Source organism: Saccopteryx leptura, chromosome 6 (genome assembly GCF_036850995.1).
Source record: "Saccopteryx leptura isolate mSacLep1 chromosome 6, mSacLep1_pri_phased_curated, whole genome shotgun sequence".
Lineage (NCBI taxonomy): Eukaryota > Metazoa > Chordata > Mammalia > Chiroptera > Emballonuridae > Saccopteryx > Saccopteryx leptura.
Genome location: NC_089508.1, coordinates 170,377,601 through 170,391,629, shown reverse-complemented (window position 1 = coordinate 170,391,629; position 14,029 = coordinate 170,377,601). Strand labels below are relative to the sequence as shown.

At 42.4% G+C, this 14,029-nt stretch overlaps 1 protein-coding gene across 6 annotated transcripts in view; it reads left to right on the top strand.

Annotated features, from left to right (window-relative positions):
* The window catches only part of HTR4 (5-hydroxytryptamine receptor 4), a 149,486-nt gene that overhangs the window by 99,494 nt on the left and 35,963 nt on the right, over positions 1-14,029 (top strand). For all 6 annotated transcript variants that reach the window (XM_066343495.1, XM_066343493.1, XM_066343494.1 and 3 more), the window contains one exon: positions 1,231-1,799. In XM_066343495.1, the coding sequence (XP_066199592.1) occupies positions 1,231-1,799 (569 nt within the window). The remainder of the gene's footprint in view (positions 1-1,230; positions 1,800-14,029) is intronic.

Genomic DNA, 14,029 nt, shown 5'->3' with positions numbered 1-14,029 from the left:
TTACCACTTTTATTCAGAATTATATTGGGGGCTTGTCAAGTTTAACAATGTAAGAAAAATGTTATTAATATGAGGAAGGAAGAAGTGAAATTGCATTCATTTACAGATCTCATGAGTGTGCATGAAGAAAATTCTAAAGAATCTAGAGATGGAAATATTAGTAACTAATTTAACAGAGTTGCTGAATACGTAGCAAATATACAAAAACTTTTCACTCCATTCTACATCCTGGCAACAATTACGATTAAGAATTTTTATATGGTATCATTCACAATAGAATAAAAAGTCAAATACTCAGGAGTAAACCTAACAAAAGACGTGCAAGACATTTACACACAAAAAAATATAAGATATTGCTGAAATAAATTCTTAAAAATTTTGGTAAAATGCATAGTTTACCATGTTTGTGAATGCGAAGACAACGTTATAGAGAGAGTCAGTTTTCCTCAATCATTCTATCCTCACCCCAATCAAAATCTTTAAAGATTTTTTTAATACAAGTTGATAAGCTAATGCTCAGTTTTATTTGGGATATGCTGAGATGATAAGAGCCAGAACAGTCTTGAAGAAGATGAGTCACAGTTTGAAGAGGTTTCCTAGCAGGTATATTGTGGACAAGCAGAGAGGGGAGGGCGGACAGGCAGAACTCCACTATTGGTTGGGTACATTCCTATTTCATTTTCTATTCTTCACTGGCGCCCTCAGCCCCTCTGGATATACAAGCCTTCTGAGTTCTGGGGTCTGATTATATTCTTTTTCTACCATCAAGGTTCTAGGTGCTGTAGGCTAATAAAAAAAGGAAGGAAGGAAGGAAGGAAGGAAGGAAGGAAGGAAGGAAGGAAGGAAGGAAGGAAGGAAGGAAGGAAGGAAGGAAAGAAGAAAGAAAGGGAGGAAGAGAGGGAGGGAGGGAGGGAGGGAGGGAGGGAGGGAGGGAGGGAAGGAGAGAAGGAGGGAGGGAGGGAGGGAGGGAGGGAGGGAGGGAGGGAGGGAGGGAGGGAGGGAGGGAGGAAGGGAGGAAGGAAAGAAGCTCTGTTGATAAACTTTCTTTTTTCTTTTGTTGTCTTTTTTCTTTCTTTCTTTGTTCCCCTCTCCTTCTTTCTGCCTTAACTTCTCCTTTTCTCTTCTTCTTCTTACTGTTTATTTTCTTATAATTTTTCTCATTCCCCTTCTATTTTTTCCTCTTCACTTTTTCCTTCCCTTTCTCTCTCCCACTATCCCTCCGCCTCTCAGATAGAAAAGAGGAAGTTCCACCCGAACTCTAACTCTACGTACTGTATCTTCATGGTCAATAAGCCCTATGCCATCACCTGTTCCGTGGTGGCCTTCTACATCCCGTTTCTCCTCATGGTGCTGGCCTATTACCGCATCTATGTCACAGCCAAGGAGCACGCCCACCAGATCCAGATGTTACAACGGGCAGGAGCCCCCTCGGAGGGCAGGCCCCAGCCGGCAGACCAGCACAGCACTCATCGCATGAGGACAGAGACCAAAGCAGCCAAGACCTTGTGCATCATCATGGGTTGCTTCTGCCTCTGCTGGGCCCCATTTTTTGTTACCAATATTGTGGATCCATTCATAGACTACACTGTCCCTGGGCAGGTGTGGACCGCTTTCCTCTGGCTTGGCTATATCAATTCTGGATTGAACCCATTTCTCTACGCCTTCTTGAATAAGTCTTTCAGACGTGCCTTTCTCATCATCCTCTGCTGTGATGATGAGCGCTACCGAAGACCTTCCATTCTGGGCCAGACTGTCCCCTGTTCAACCACGACCATTAATGGATCCACACATGTGCTAAGGTGAGTCTCTATGGGCTTGATAGATTAGGTTTATTTGCATGAGCCAGAAAACTGGGTAACTGTCCAGCTTTCTGTTTCTAGAGGGGTTATTCTTGAAATCTTGTGCAGTGTTTGCAAAGATTAAAGAAAATCTCCCATCTGGTCATGGAATAGAATAGTGGGTAAGGGCTCAAGCTCTAGGGGAGACTGACCCATGTGCAAATCCATTCTCCATAGCTCTGTGACCTTAGGCAAGTCATTTAACCATTCTGAACCTTAATTTCATTTTGTAAAACTTGAGCTTATAATTATATTTATATTATAGGATTTTTTTTGACAATCAAATTAGCTAATGTATGTAGAGCCTGACATCTAGTAAGCACTTAGTAAATATCATCTACTATAATTTACAGGTAGTATTTTAGGGTAGCAGTTAAAAGCATGGGTTTCAAGGAAATGGAGACTTTATTTTGACCCTCGGTGCCATGACTAACCATTTGTATAATCTCTCTTGGTTTGACTTTCCTCAACTATAGAAAAAATGGTAAGAATAATAATATCCATCTCACGGGGCTCTTATAACTTATTAGAGATTGCATTCAGGTTCGGATCCAACACATAGTAAACACCCATAATACTACTGATAATGTTATTAATATTAATAGGAGTGATCTCATACTGCCTGATGCCCTAAGATCACCATAAAATAACCTGATAAACGAAAGTAAATAGAATGATAAATATGCAACAATAATGCCATGTGACAAATGAGAAAATGGAGGTAAGGACAGTCTAGAATGGGAATCTGAAAGAACACAGGGAAAGGTCAAGTGTTTTACCCAAGGTCACCTAGGTTGATGGAGGTGAGAGTGACTTTGGAGTTGAATGTTCAGTAATCAGTCATGGTGCCTCTTTCGAGACACTGAGAATGTTTTGGCTACTCCAACCCAAAGTTGTTCTCAGCTGTGAAAAGCCACGTATGATCAGCACATTCATCTTGTAGCTAAGATGAACTGTCAGTGACATTTTTCTTCTTTGCTTTGAGACGCACAGGAATTTCCAAAGAGCAGTACCTTCTCTGAGATAAGCGTTTAATTTTTCTGCTGATGACAAGTATTCAGCTGTTCTGGCAGCTGAGAATTGGGGCATTTTTATTTGCAAGTGGAAGAACAGAGGACAAAATAGGGCTTGCTATGCAATAGAAACACCATGCCTCGGGGACTGCTTAGAAGCCTGGATTCAATTTTCTGCCACCAGTCTGGGCACACTTGTAGCTACAGCCTGGTGTCATGTTGAGATTCCAGCTGGTGGAGGGGCCTCCGAGGACGCTCTGATAGGCTGACATTCTTAATAATTATGCCGTAGCGAGGGTCCCGGAAAAGATCCAACAGAAAAGCGAAGTGCGTGTACAAGGACGTCTGTGCGGGTGCAGGGAGCTATGAGCTGCCAGTCGCCTGGGCACAGGCTGTCGACAGCTTACAAACAGAATGTGCTTCAGCAGTGCGTCTGCTAAGCCAGTTGTTTGGAACCAGGTGGCCTTTCCCATAGAAACAGTCATAGAAAGAGTTTAGGGGTTTCTAGGGCTGCCGAGGAACCCGACCTGACTGATATGTACTGTTTTACCCCTGCCGCTCCTGGGAATCTGCTGTGGGATTGGAAAGCAGAGATAGCAGCTTAGATAGGGATACTCGCTCCACACCTGAGCCCTTGCATTTCTTCATGAGGTCAGGGAGAGTGCAGGAGTTTGGCCTGAGATGCTTTTCTGGGGAGTTAAGGATCTTAGAAGAGTGGGAGCAGCCAATCCAGAGAGAAGACTGCTTTGAAACCTGAATCTGCTAGAACATCAAACTTGCAAAAAGATAGGACTCTTGCCTATTTTAATCACTGCTACATACCATATACCTGGTCTCTTGCCTGATGTATAGTAGATATTTAAATTCTTGATGATGACCACATTAACAATCATACAGTTCATTCTCTGGGTCAGTTGTATTAACACAACTTAAGAGAAATTTACATTTAAAAAAAATATCCCACAAGCAGACATCAACAAATACAGCTGCATCCAAGGAATATAAAACCTAAACAATCGAAAGTAAAATGAGCTGTAGTCCTGTTCCTACCCCTAGCCTGCATTTTTCTTGGCATTTGTACTGCTCTAGATGACAGAATTCCTGATTTAACTCCTATAAGAGCAAATATTCCTTAAGGGTGGAAACCACGGCTGTTTTCTACTTACGTACCCGAGAATCCCCTGTCTGCAACACAGTACGTGATCAAACGATCAGTTCGTTTTGCTGATGAAATGTCTTTATGATCGTCTTCAAGCTAATAAAAGATCAAAACACTAAAAATTGAAAATTATCTGCTATTTAAAATTTTTTTCCTGGGACTCTAAAAAGTATGGCAGACTTAGTCTGCAACCCAGGAATCACACTGAGGAGAACCAGGTCATGACAACACTCTGAAACTGTGGGGCCTTTTCCTCTTAGGGTTTTTTTGTTTGTTTGTGTTTTGTTTTTTTTTTTGAGAGACTGGAATTTCACTTTTTCAGGTTGAATTAAAAATAGGCCAGTCTGGTCCCGGTAATTAGAATGATGACTCTCCCAAGCTTGGTGCTGTCCTTCTGGGCCTGGGACTTCCATAACATTTTATCATTAAACAAGCAGATGGGTAGCCAAGGAAATAAAATATGCTCTTTCAAGACATTCTTAGAGGCCTTTGGGAAGCCAGACTGTACTAATGTACACAGTAACAGAGATGGATGCGGCTATGATTGGTTGGTTTCTATTGGCTTCATCTCTTCTTCGGGATATCCAGCCCACAAATGAAATCGAAGTGAATTTGGTTGGCTGATGAAATAGTTTGTCTGGATATATAGGTTACATTACCTTTTAAAAATAGTTTTCAAACATAAATTATTGTCATATAATTAGGGCAGTTTTAATTTCTGTGCACACATATATTAAAAAGAGGCCTAATGCCAGCATATGGACAGTGGATTCTAGGAGTGGTCATCATGTGTGTGAACTTATCCTTAGTGAGTTTGGGGCCAGGTTCTCCTTGTCACATCCTTAACTTGGTCCTGTGAGTGTTTTCCTCCTCCATCAATATCTCTCTTAGTCTTATAGGAGTCACTTTCCCATGCTAGGAAATTCACATCCAACATAACCGCAGAGAAGGGAGAAAGTGATGTAATAAGAATGCACTGGCTGCCTTTCTAGTCAAGTCAGGAATAAGACAAGGATGCCATGTCACTGGTACTGCTCAACATTGTACATGCAAAATCCAAATGACAGGAAAAGAAAAAATTGGTGGGGGGCAGCAAATTTGCCATCATTTAAAAACGGTATGATCATCCACCAGGAGTATCCTGTCAACTGTGGAAACTGACATATTTCACAAGGAATTCCAGATATATTAGACACTAGTCTTATACGTACAAGAAATAACCAGTTAGAATGGGAATTAGGAAAAACACTACCATCCTCAGAAGCAATAAAGTTACTTTAAAAATGTAAAAGAAAAATGTCAGACCTTTATTGAAGGAAACTTTAAAACTTTCCTGAAGGAGAGGAGCAGGGTTTTAGCTAAGAACTCACTGTGAACCCAGGTGAGATTGATAAAAATTTCAACTTGTCTTTTAAGATGACATGAAACTCATCAGAAGTCCAGGTTTGCAGATTCTGGGACTCGGAGTATTGGGTTCTGAGGTTTGAGCCACAGTAACCGTGTACTGAGCATCCACCGTGGCAGGCACTGTCTGTGAGCTGGTAGAGTGAGAGTTGGTGCCTCAGTGAACTCACAGCCAGGGAAGGAGACTCATGAGCAAACAGTCACAGCCCCGTGGACATCACTGGAGTAGTACGTAGGTTTAATGGGAGCTGAACAGATTGCTGCCTAACCAATCATTTCCTTGTCATCGTTAATACTGGTCATCCAATCTCTACTTCTCTTCCTGCTATAAGAGAATCTTACTTACTACTTGATGAGATCAAGTGCCCAACTCAGTGGTTGGGCAGCTCTACGGATTAAAAGTCTTCCTTATATGGAGTTGAAGTCTCCATTGCTATTTCTACTTTCTGGCCCGAGTTCTGCCTTCAGCAAGAGAAAACCAAGCTACATCTTTTTTATTGAAATGACCTTTCTGTATATTTTAGTTATATCTCCCTTTTGAGGCTTTTCTTTTATGCTCTGAGTATCCCAGTTTCTTCCATTGTTCTCCATGCAATGTCATTGGAGGTCTGGGCAGCGTAATCATGTCCTTTTACTTTATTTTTATTTTTCGTGATCATTTTTACTTCCAAGTGTGGTTAACAGGCCACTCACATTAACATCACCTAGGATCTTAGTAAAAACAGAATCGTGGCTCCCATTCACTGAATTGCAGCAGGTTAGTATATGACATTGTTGCCAAGATGACTCTTATGCATATTAAACTCTGAGAACCACAGTTTTAGATTTTCATGATTCGCAACAGTCTGGTTTTTGCTAGCAGTGATTGTGCTTCAGAGTTAAGAAACATAATTCTTAGATTCTTTTAGATTCTCTTAAAGGGTAATGATTTTATCTGATGTTACCTAGTAAAATAAAGGAGAAAACTTTTTTTATTTTTTAATTTATTGATTGATTTTTAAGGAAAGAAAGGAAGAGGGAGAGAGAAGGAGAGAGAGACAAACATTGATTAGTTGTTCCACTTATTTATGCATTCATTGGCTGAGTTTTATATGTTCCCTGACTGGGGATTGAACCCACAACTCTGGCGTATAAGGATGATACTCTACAGGGGTCCCCAATTTTTTTACACAGGGGGCCAGTTCACTGTCCCTCAGACCATTGGAGGGCCGCCACATACAGTGCTTCTCTCACTGACTACCAATGAAAGAGGTGCCCCTTCCTGAAGTGTGGCAGGGGCTGGATAAATGGCCTCAGGGGGCTGCTTGCGGCCGTGGGCCGTAGTTTGGGGATGCCTGCTAACCAAATGAGCTACACAGCCAGGGTGGGAGAAAATTTTTTTAGAAGCTTGCCTTGGCTCAGTTATTCTTCAAGCCAAGTGACTCTCCTCATTTGGAAGGCATAGTGTGACCATATAGACTATGATCTCATAGTCATGACGAGTGATAGGAACAAGTCGTATTGATTTCACTCTGGGGCTCTTTGTTGGTTTAATGCCAAGGATCTTGCCAGTCTTGTTCACTGCTGTATCCTCAGAGCCTAGTAAAGTACTAGGGACATTGTGAGGCTTGACAAGGGGATGAGGAATGACTTTGTCCCTTCTTCCCTGACCTAGCTTTTCTTCTGTTTACCTGTCCCTATGAAGATTTGCCCAGATGATCCGAGGCAGAGTAAGGACTAGGTTGCTGATGGTAACCTTAGAACTGAGATTTTCTCTGCATGAAATCCACTAAGGCTTCCAGTTTTGGCTTCTTGGGTAAATAATCCCTGTCCTGCTTATCTCACTACCACACTGTGAAAATCAATTGAGATAATGGATGCGAAATTGCTTTACTAACTGTTTGCAAAGTTCTGTCCTCATGGGGGAAATAATTGTGGTGCAAGACCAGACTATTTTACAAGTTAGGTAACACAAGCAGAGGTTATATTTAGCTTTGGGAATAGGTTTCTCTTATGCTGCCTAGATCTCTTCCCTGGTTCTCCAAGTTCAGACCCTGCTCAAACCTCGGACACTCACGCTGTTTCTGAGAAGGCTGAGAACTTCTGCAAACGCTTCCTAAGGAATTTGTTGTCTGTCTAACTTGGCTCTTGGCTATACCATCCTTCATTACCCACCTGATAAACAGGTTTTCAATTGACTTGGAAACCTCTAGAGCTGTGCTGTCCACAGGGTAACCTTTGAGTTGCATTCCAAATGTCCAGTAGCCACATAGAAGTGGCAACTGGATTATAAAGCACAAGTATGGAATATTTCCATCAGCATAAAAAATTCTACTGGACAAACAGTTCTAGAGCTTTCTGAGACTTCTTTTGGAAGAAGGCAATATGTGCTTTTCCTCTGGCTTACTAACTCTTATCAACCAAAGCTCAATAATAAATGAACTGATTTCAGTGGATATATTATGTAAGTAAGTTGACATTTCCATGGACCAGATTAGTATACTCAGAGTTATATATGGAATCAGTAGAGAAGGAAAATATGAGGATAGAGAAAAATTGAAAGTAAAAAAACAGGCAAAGAGAATGATGTTCCCACAAAGAAACAGTGGAAAGAAAAAAATTATTTTGGGTGATTGCTCCTATTGTTTCCTTTATAAATAACAATGATCAGAATTTATGGTTCTATTTATTTATTTTTTCTTATTTATTACATGTGTCCCCAGTCAGACTGTCAAGGAGGGCTGGTAACACGTACATTTTATTCCCCAAAGTTTCCCCAGGCAGAGCACACTGCTCAATAAAAAATGTTTGTTGAATGAATAAATAGATATATTTTTTTAACCAGACCTTATTGTTCACCAGGATGGTATAGATCAGGTGTCCCAAAACTATGGCCCGCGTGCTGCATGCGGCCCCCTGAAGCCATTTATCCGGCCCCCACTGCACTACCGGAAGGGGCACCTCTTTCATTGGTGGTCAGTGAGAGGAGCATTGTATGTGGTGGCCCTTCAATGGTCTGAGGGACAGTGAACTGGCCCCCTGTGTAAAAAGTCTGGGGACCCCTGGTGTAGACTCAACTTTTCACCACTTTTTAAAATATGTGTTAATTCCATAACTGGAATAGTCATTTTTTCACTGTGAAACCACTTGTCAACTTTTAGTCTCCACACACCAGAGTTTCCCATTTAAATCAAAGCTTGCGCACTGTGGATTGGAAGGTTACCCAAGGATGAGGAATTAATTTAGGTTTGATTTACTTTGGATCCTGAGAGGATTCGGCTAATGTTGGAAAGTTGTTTGACATTTAAAAGCCATTGTTTGGCCTTTACCTTGAACTTTGGAGGTTACAGTTGGATTCAACATTTATCTCATTGTTTTGAGCCAGAGCAGACTTAATCTGGGCGAATCAATGACAGATGAGACGCCCTTGCTTATTTCTCCCGACCTCCCCCAGGGCAGGCGACATCATCTGCAGGCCCAATGCAAGATGAAAATGCAGAGACTTATTTGTTCAGAGGGCAGGGCAAAACATTGCCATTAAAGTGTTACAATGTAAAACCTTTTTCTTTCATCTGCAGTCTCTCTCTCAACCTGTCATGATGTATTTATTTGCCATTTACCTTTGCTCTAGGAGAAAAATAAAATGCAATTTTAAATTCTTAGTATAAAATTTATCATTCATCTTTATTATTGTGCAATGACAGTTTTAAATGCACTTATAAGAGCGTTAGACTTGTGTGTGGAATGACCGAAATTCCATGAATAATATATTGTAGTTCAGACATGCTTATATATATATATATATTTTTGTCAGCTAGCGCAAACGACTAATGCAGTTTATTTTGCTTCTTGATACACACATTCAACTGACTCTCTTCAGCTTGCAGATGAGTAAAGAAGGCCTTAAAGCAAAAGGAACCCTTTGGCCAGCTTATCCTTTCTTTCTGTGTTGGTATTTTCAGCCTAAGTGCTTGGTTGACCCAAGGGTGCCACACAAATGAGAATAGACTTGGGAGGGCTCCCGGGTGGCTCCCGTTTCTTAGGCCACCACTGCTTTCTTTCTGCTGTGGGCAAGTTCTGGTTCAAATGGAAACGTGGCCTCTCAGGGCCGTCAGCTCTCCCAGTTACTAAAGCATGAATGTGTCGCTAAGAAACGTGCACACAATTCTGGTGGACCTATGGAATTTGGCAAGACTCAGAGCGAATACAAGGTAAGCACACGATAGAAGCTGCCAACAGAGTGCCGATGGAAAGAAGGAAAATTTGCATAGGTATAATGTGTTTACTTTGTATTTGTTTTAAGTCTTGCTAAACTCTTTATTCGTGGTGGGTCTACCAGAATTCTGTGCCCCTGGGGCACTGCAGATGCGACAGGGTGGCAAGGAACAACAGTACATGCACATACTGGGTCACCTCGGCTCGCATGCATTCTCCACGGTCCCTTCAGACTTCACAAATAAAGATAAAATGAAGAATTTCAAGATGGCGACTAGCAGAGCAGTAAACCAAGCTCTGGGCTCCTGTGTGATTGCACTGGTCACACAACCATGAAGCTGGTCCTGTCGCCCATTCTGCCTGAATTCCAGCCGGAACAGCCTCTCAGAAAACGTTGTTCTTGTTGAGATCACACCGGAATAACAGTGAGAAGAACATCATCAGGAGAGCTCCATGCACCTCACGAAACACAGGGTTAGAGAAGTTAGCCCTGAGAACGCATGTTTTACATTTTAACCAGAGTCTGACAGATGTAGAAAGAAAGCAGTCATGACCTAAGAAACAGGAGTCACCAAGGAGTCTGACTGAGTCTTTTCTCATTCATGTTGCTTCCTGGAATTAACCAATAGGGTTAGAAAAGGTTTGCAGATGTACCTGCAGAAGTTTGGTAATCAGTGCTTAAAGTTGCCCACCAGGGTGCCCACTTCTGGGCTAAAGTGCTGAGGCCTAAACACCATCCCCTCTATTGAGACATACTGTCAAAAAAAAGTCCCTGCCTCTGATTTAGAGGAAGGTGAACTTTGGTATGTCATCGAAGGGACATCCTGCCCCTTGTAGCCTGATGGCTGTAGGTGCTGGAGTCTGGCACACCAAGGGTTTTGTCCTGTCTAATAAGATCTATCATTTACCATTGATAGAACCTTTAGCATGTGACCAGACATCTCTGGGTCTCTGTTTCCCCATCTGTAAAATGGGAGTAACATTAGAACCTACCTCTTAGGGCTTTTGTTCAAGTTAAGTATGATACAACTTACGTGCAGAGCTGAGCCCGGCTCCTGTTACCCAGAAGGCATTCAATGAATGGAAGCTGCTATAATTGCTGTTATTGTAAATGTATATATAGCACCATTCTTATCTTGGTTAAACAACCTTCTCCAGTTATCTTCTCAGCTTCCTGATAAGAGTTTCTTAAGAAATGAGTCAGTAGAAATCTCTGTGTTCTACTCACTGCTCCTTAAACAAGGAATGAAAAGCCAGAAATGAATTAAGTTTGATTTAATTAACTACACCATGTATACATAATTGTTTAAACAACATGAGACAAGACTTGTTTTCTGAGTACATTATGCTCTGTGCTGAGCACTTCAAACTGTTATTTTGAATATGCCTTCTGGCTTTTAAATTACTTATAGACATTGCTTTGACCCAACATAAGACATGCTTGTCATGTCCCACAAGTTGGGGATAGTCTGTGCGTGTTTCCCCCGCTTTGGTTCTTCCAGTGTCCCTGTTGTTAGGGTGCTAAGGTTTTGTGTAGCAGCCCTCTGAGATTGGTGCCCACAGCAGGGAGAGACTGTGCATGGCACCTTGCCGGGCGGCCCACAAACCTCACTCCACTCAGAGATGCCCAAGGTGGTTTTCCTGAGGTCCAGAATGGAGACAGTGAGGTATGGTGCTCTGACCCTTGACCTTAGCTGCACACTGGAGTCACCTGGGAGGTCTTAAGCAACACCCGAGCCTGAGCTCTACTCGTAGAGACTCTATCTTAATTAGGCAGGGTGGAGACCCAAACTGCACGTATTTTAGGAGCTCTGATGGACAGCAGGATTGAGAACCACTGGTGCCGTGGAAACAGCTGGAAGCCTGTCTCTCATCTCTTACTGATCACCACGTAGTCACCATCCTCTGCGCCAGTAAAATGAGGAAGTTGAAGTAGAAAATGCTTCAAGTTTAGGACTAGCTCTACGTGTTAAACTACTGGGAGAATGTGGGTTTAAACCATTAGTTTTCCCTCTCTCTCTCTTTTGAAGTGGTTTATTTCCAAAATCACTTAGTATTTTTAAAATATTTTTTACTGCTTGATTTTTAGAGAGAGATAAAAGGAGAGAGAGAGAGAGTGAGAGAGAGAGAGAAAGAGAGAGATGTTGATTTGTTATTCTGCTTATTTATACATTCATTGATAGATTCTTTTCTGTGCCCTGATCTGGGATCAAACCCACAACCTTGATGTATAGGGATGATGCTCTAACCAACTGAGCTACCTGGCCAGGGCCTTGAAACTTTTTGAAAATTTGTTTTTCAATAACAGTTAACATACAATATTATATTAGTTTCAGGTGTACAACCTAGTTCTTAGATATTTCTCTACCTTATGAAGTGATAAATCTGTTACCCATCTGACACCATACATAGTTATTACAATAATATTGACTGTATGTTTTTGATAGGGGACCATGTTGTTTACCAGGGCACATTTTGCAATGTCTGGAGGCATTTCTGGTTGTCACAACTGGTGGGCACTACTGGCATTCAGTGACAGAAGTCAGGGACACTGCTAAACGTCTGACGATGCCCAGCACAACCCCCCCCCCCACACACACACACACACAAAATAGTGCTGAGGTTGGAGAACCCTGTTTTAAACCAGTCGTGTGGGCTTGCAACAAAGAACGTCCTTCACCTCTGCCAGGGGACAGCAGGAGAGGTCTTTCAACAATGCCAGGAGGTATAATGCTTCATCTGCCCGCTTCAGTGCAGCCCCGGCACCACATGGCCTCTCTTAATCCACATGTACTCCCAAGACAAGATAAAGCGGGGAAACCCTATAGATGGTGATTGGTGTTGTTTCTGGTAGGAAGGGCCCCTCATTCTTGTGGTTAGTGTGGCGGTGGTAACCTTGCAGATAAGCCCTTCCTGCAAGGCAGGCTCCATGAGCTTGTTCTCTTACAGCGTGTACTTGGCAGGGACACAGCCCTCCCAAATTAGTCAGAGCAGCTGTTCAGGAAGGAATCGCCTCCAAAGCACATGAAGAGAGCCACCAGAAAGCCACACCTCTGTGTCAGTGAGGGTGGCGTTCTCAGTAGACTGATGCAGGTCCCTGGCCTGTAGCAGTGTGAAAGCTGCTGCTTCCAGGAGGCGTCGACAGACTAGGGTGTGTCCAGAAGAGGGTAAACACCATGGTTTCCTTTGTGGAATTCATGCTGTCGGAAGAACAATGTAAAGAACTGGGGTTGCCAAGCTTAGAGCTTCAAGAAGATTCAGATTATAAGCACTTTTTTATATATTTAAGGGCTGTTATGAGACAGAGGACCTGACTTGTTTTGCATGGTCCCAAGGGAGAGAGGTAGGAGCAAAGGATAAAAGTTTTTAAGACTATGCATCTTAGTCACAACGGAATACGTATTTGAGTACACAGCTGTCTTACTAGGAAATTCCTAAAAAAGAAGGAGAAAGTCAAATGACCACCTGTCACATAGAAGAGTTGATTGACCATCAGTCACTGCGAGCACTGACTGATCATTGGCCAGCATTGCTGAAGAAGGGCGGGGAGACTGAAGACATTCTCAGTCCTTCCCTTTGTGACTATGTGAGTTGCAGAACCGTGAAGGTCCTCCCACAGAGCTGGTAAACACGACAGAGAGCAACACCTGCTCCAGCCTGCAGAAATGCTTTTTGTTTGGTTGAAGCAGCAGACCTCCTGGAAAGACTGCAGTGGGGAGAGAGGTGTCAGAGGCGATGCTATTCAAAGTCAGTCCCGTTCTGTTTTGCTTTATGATACTTCTGGCAACCCGTGGATGGTGGGGAACTTGGATGTATCTAAGGTGGAACTCCACCCCCAGGCTCTATAGCTGCTGACTTGATGTCTAAGATTCCACTGAGGGGAAATATTGTCATATTTACTCATCAGGATAAATTTCTGTTGTTTGAGGACCTAATATGAGTGGGATTACTGTTTAAAGATTTGTAGGGTGGAGGAATCCTAGGCTGGGATTAAAGAGACATACCCTCAATCTGGTGTTTGTGTTCTTCATTTTTTATAGGGAGATAGTTAGGACCAGGACTCCAGGCTCTGAAAATAGGAAGGCAGGATCCCAGTCTAGGAGGACTCAGAGGACTGGAGGAACAGTGTGATAGCTAAAAGCATAGGGTTTGGTGTTTGATGGACTCAGTTTGACTTCAGGTCCTGCCACTTTGAAGCTGTGTGATCGCAGGCAAATGACTTGACCTCTCAGTGCCTCGGGTTCTTCCTGTGCCAAATGGACATAAAAATGGTTCTTGCCTCATCAGACTCTTGTGAGGGTTGTATCAGATACTGTACATGCAAGTATCCGAAATATACAAGTTATTGATTCCTGCCATTAAAGAGTTCACACAGTCGAGATTTTACCATCTCAGTTCTTCATGGTGCTTCAAAATTTGCT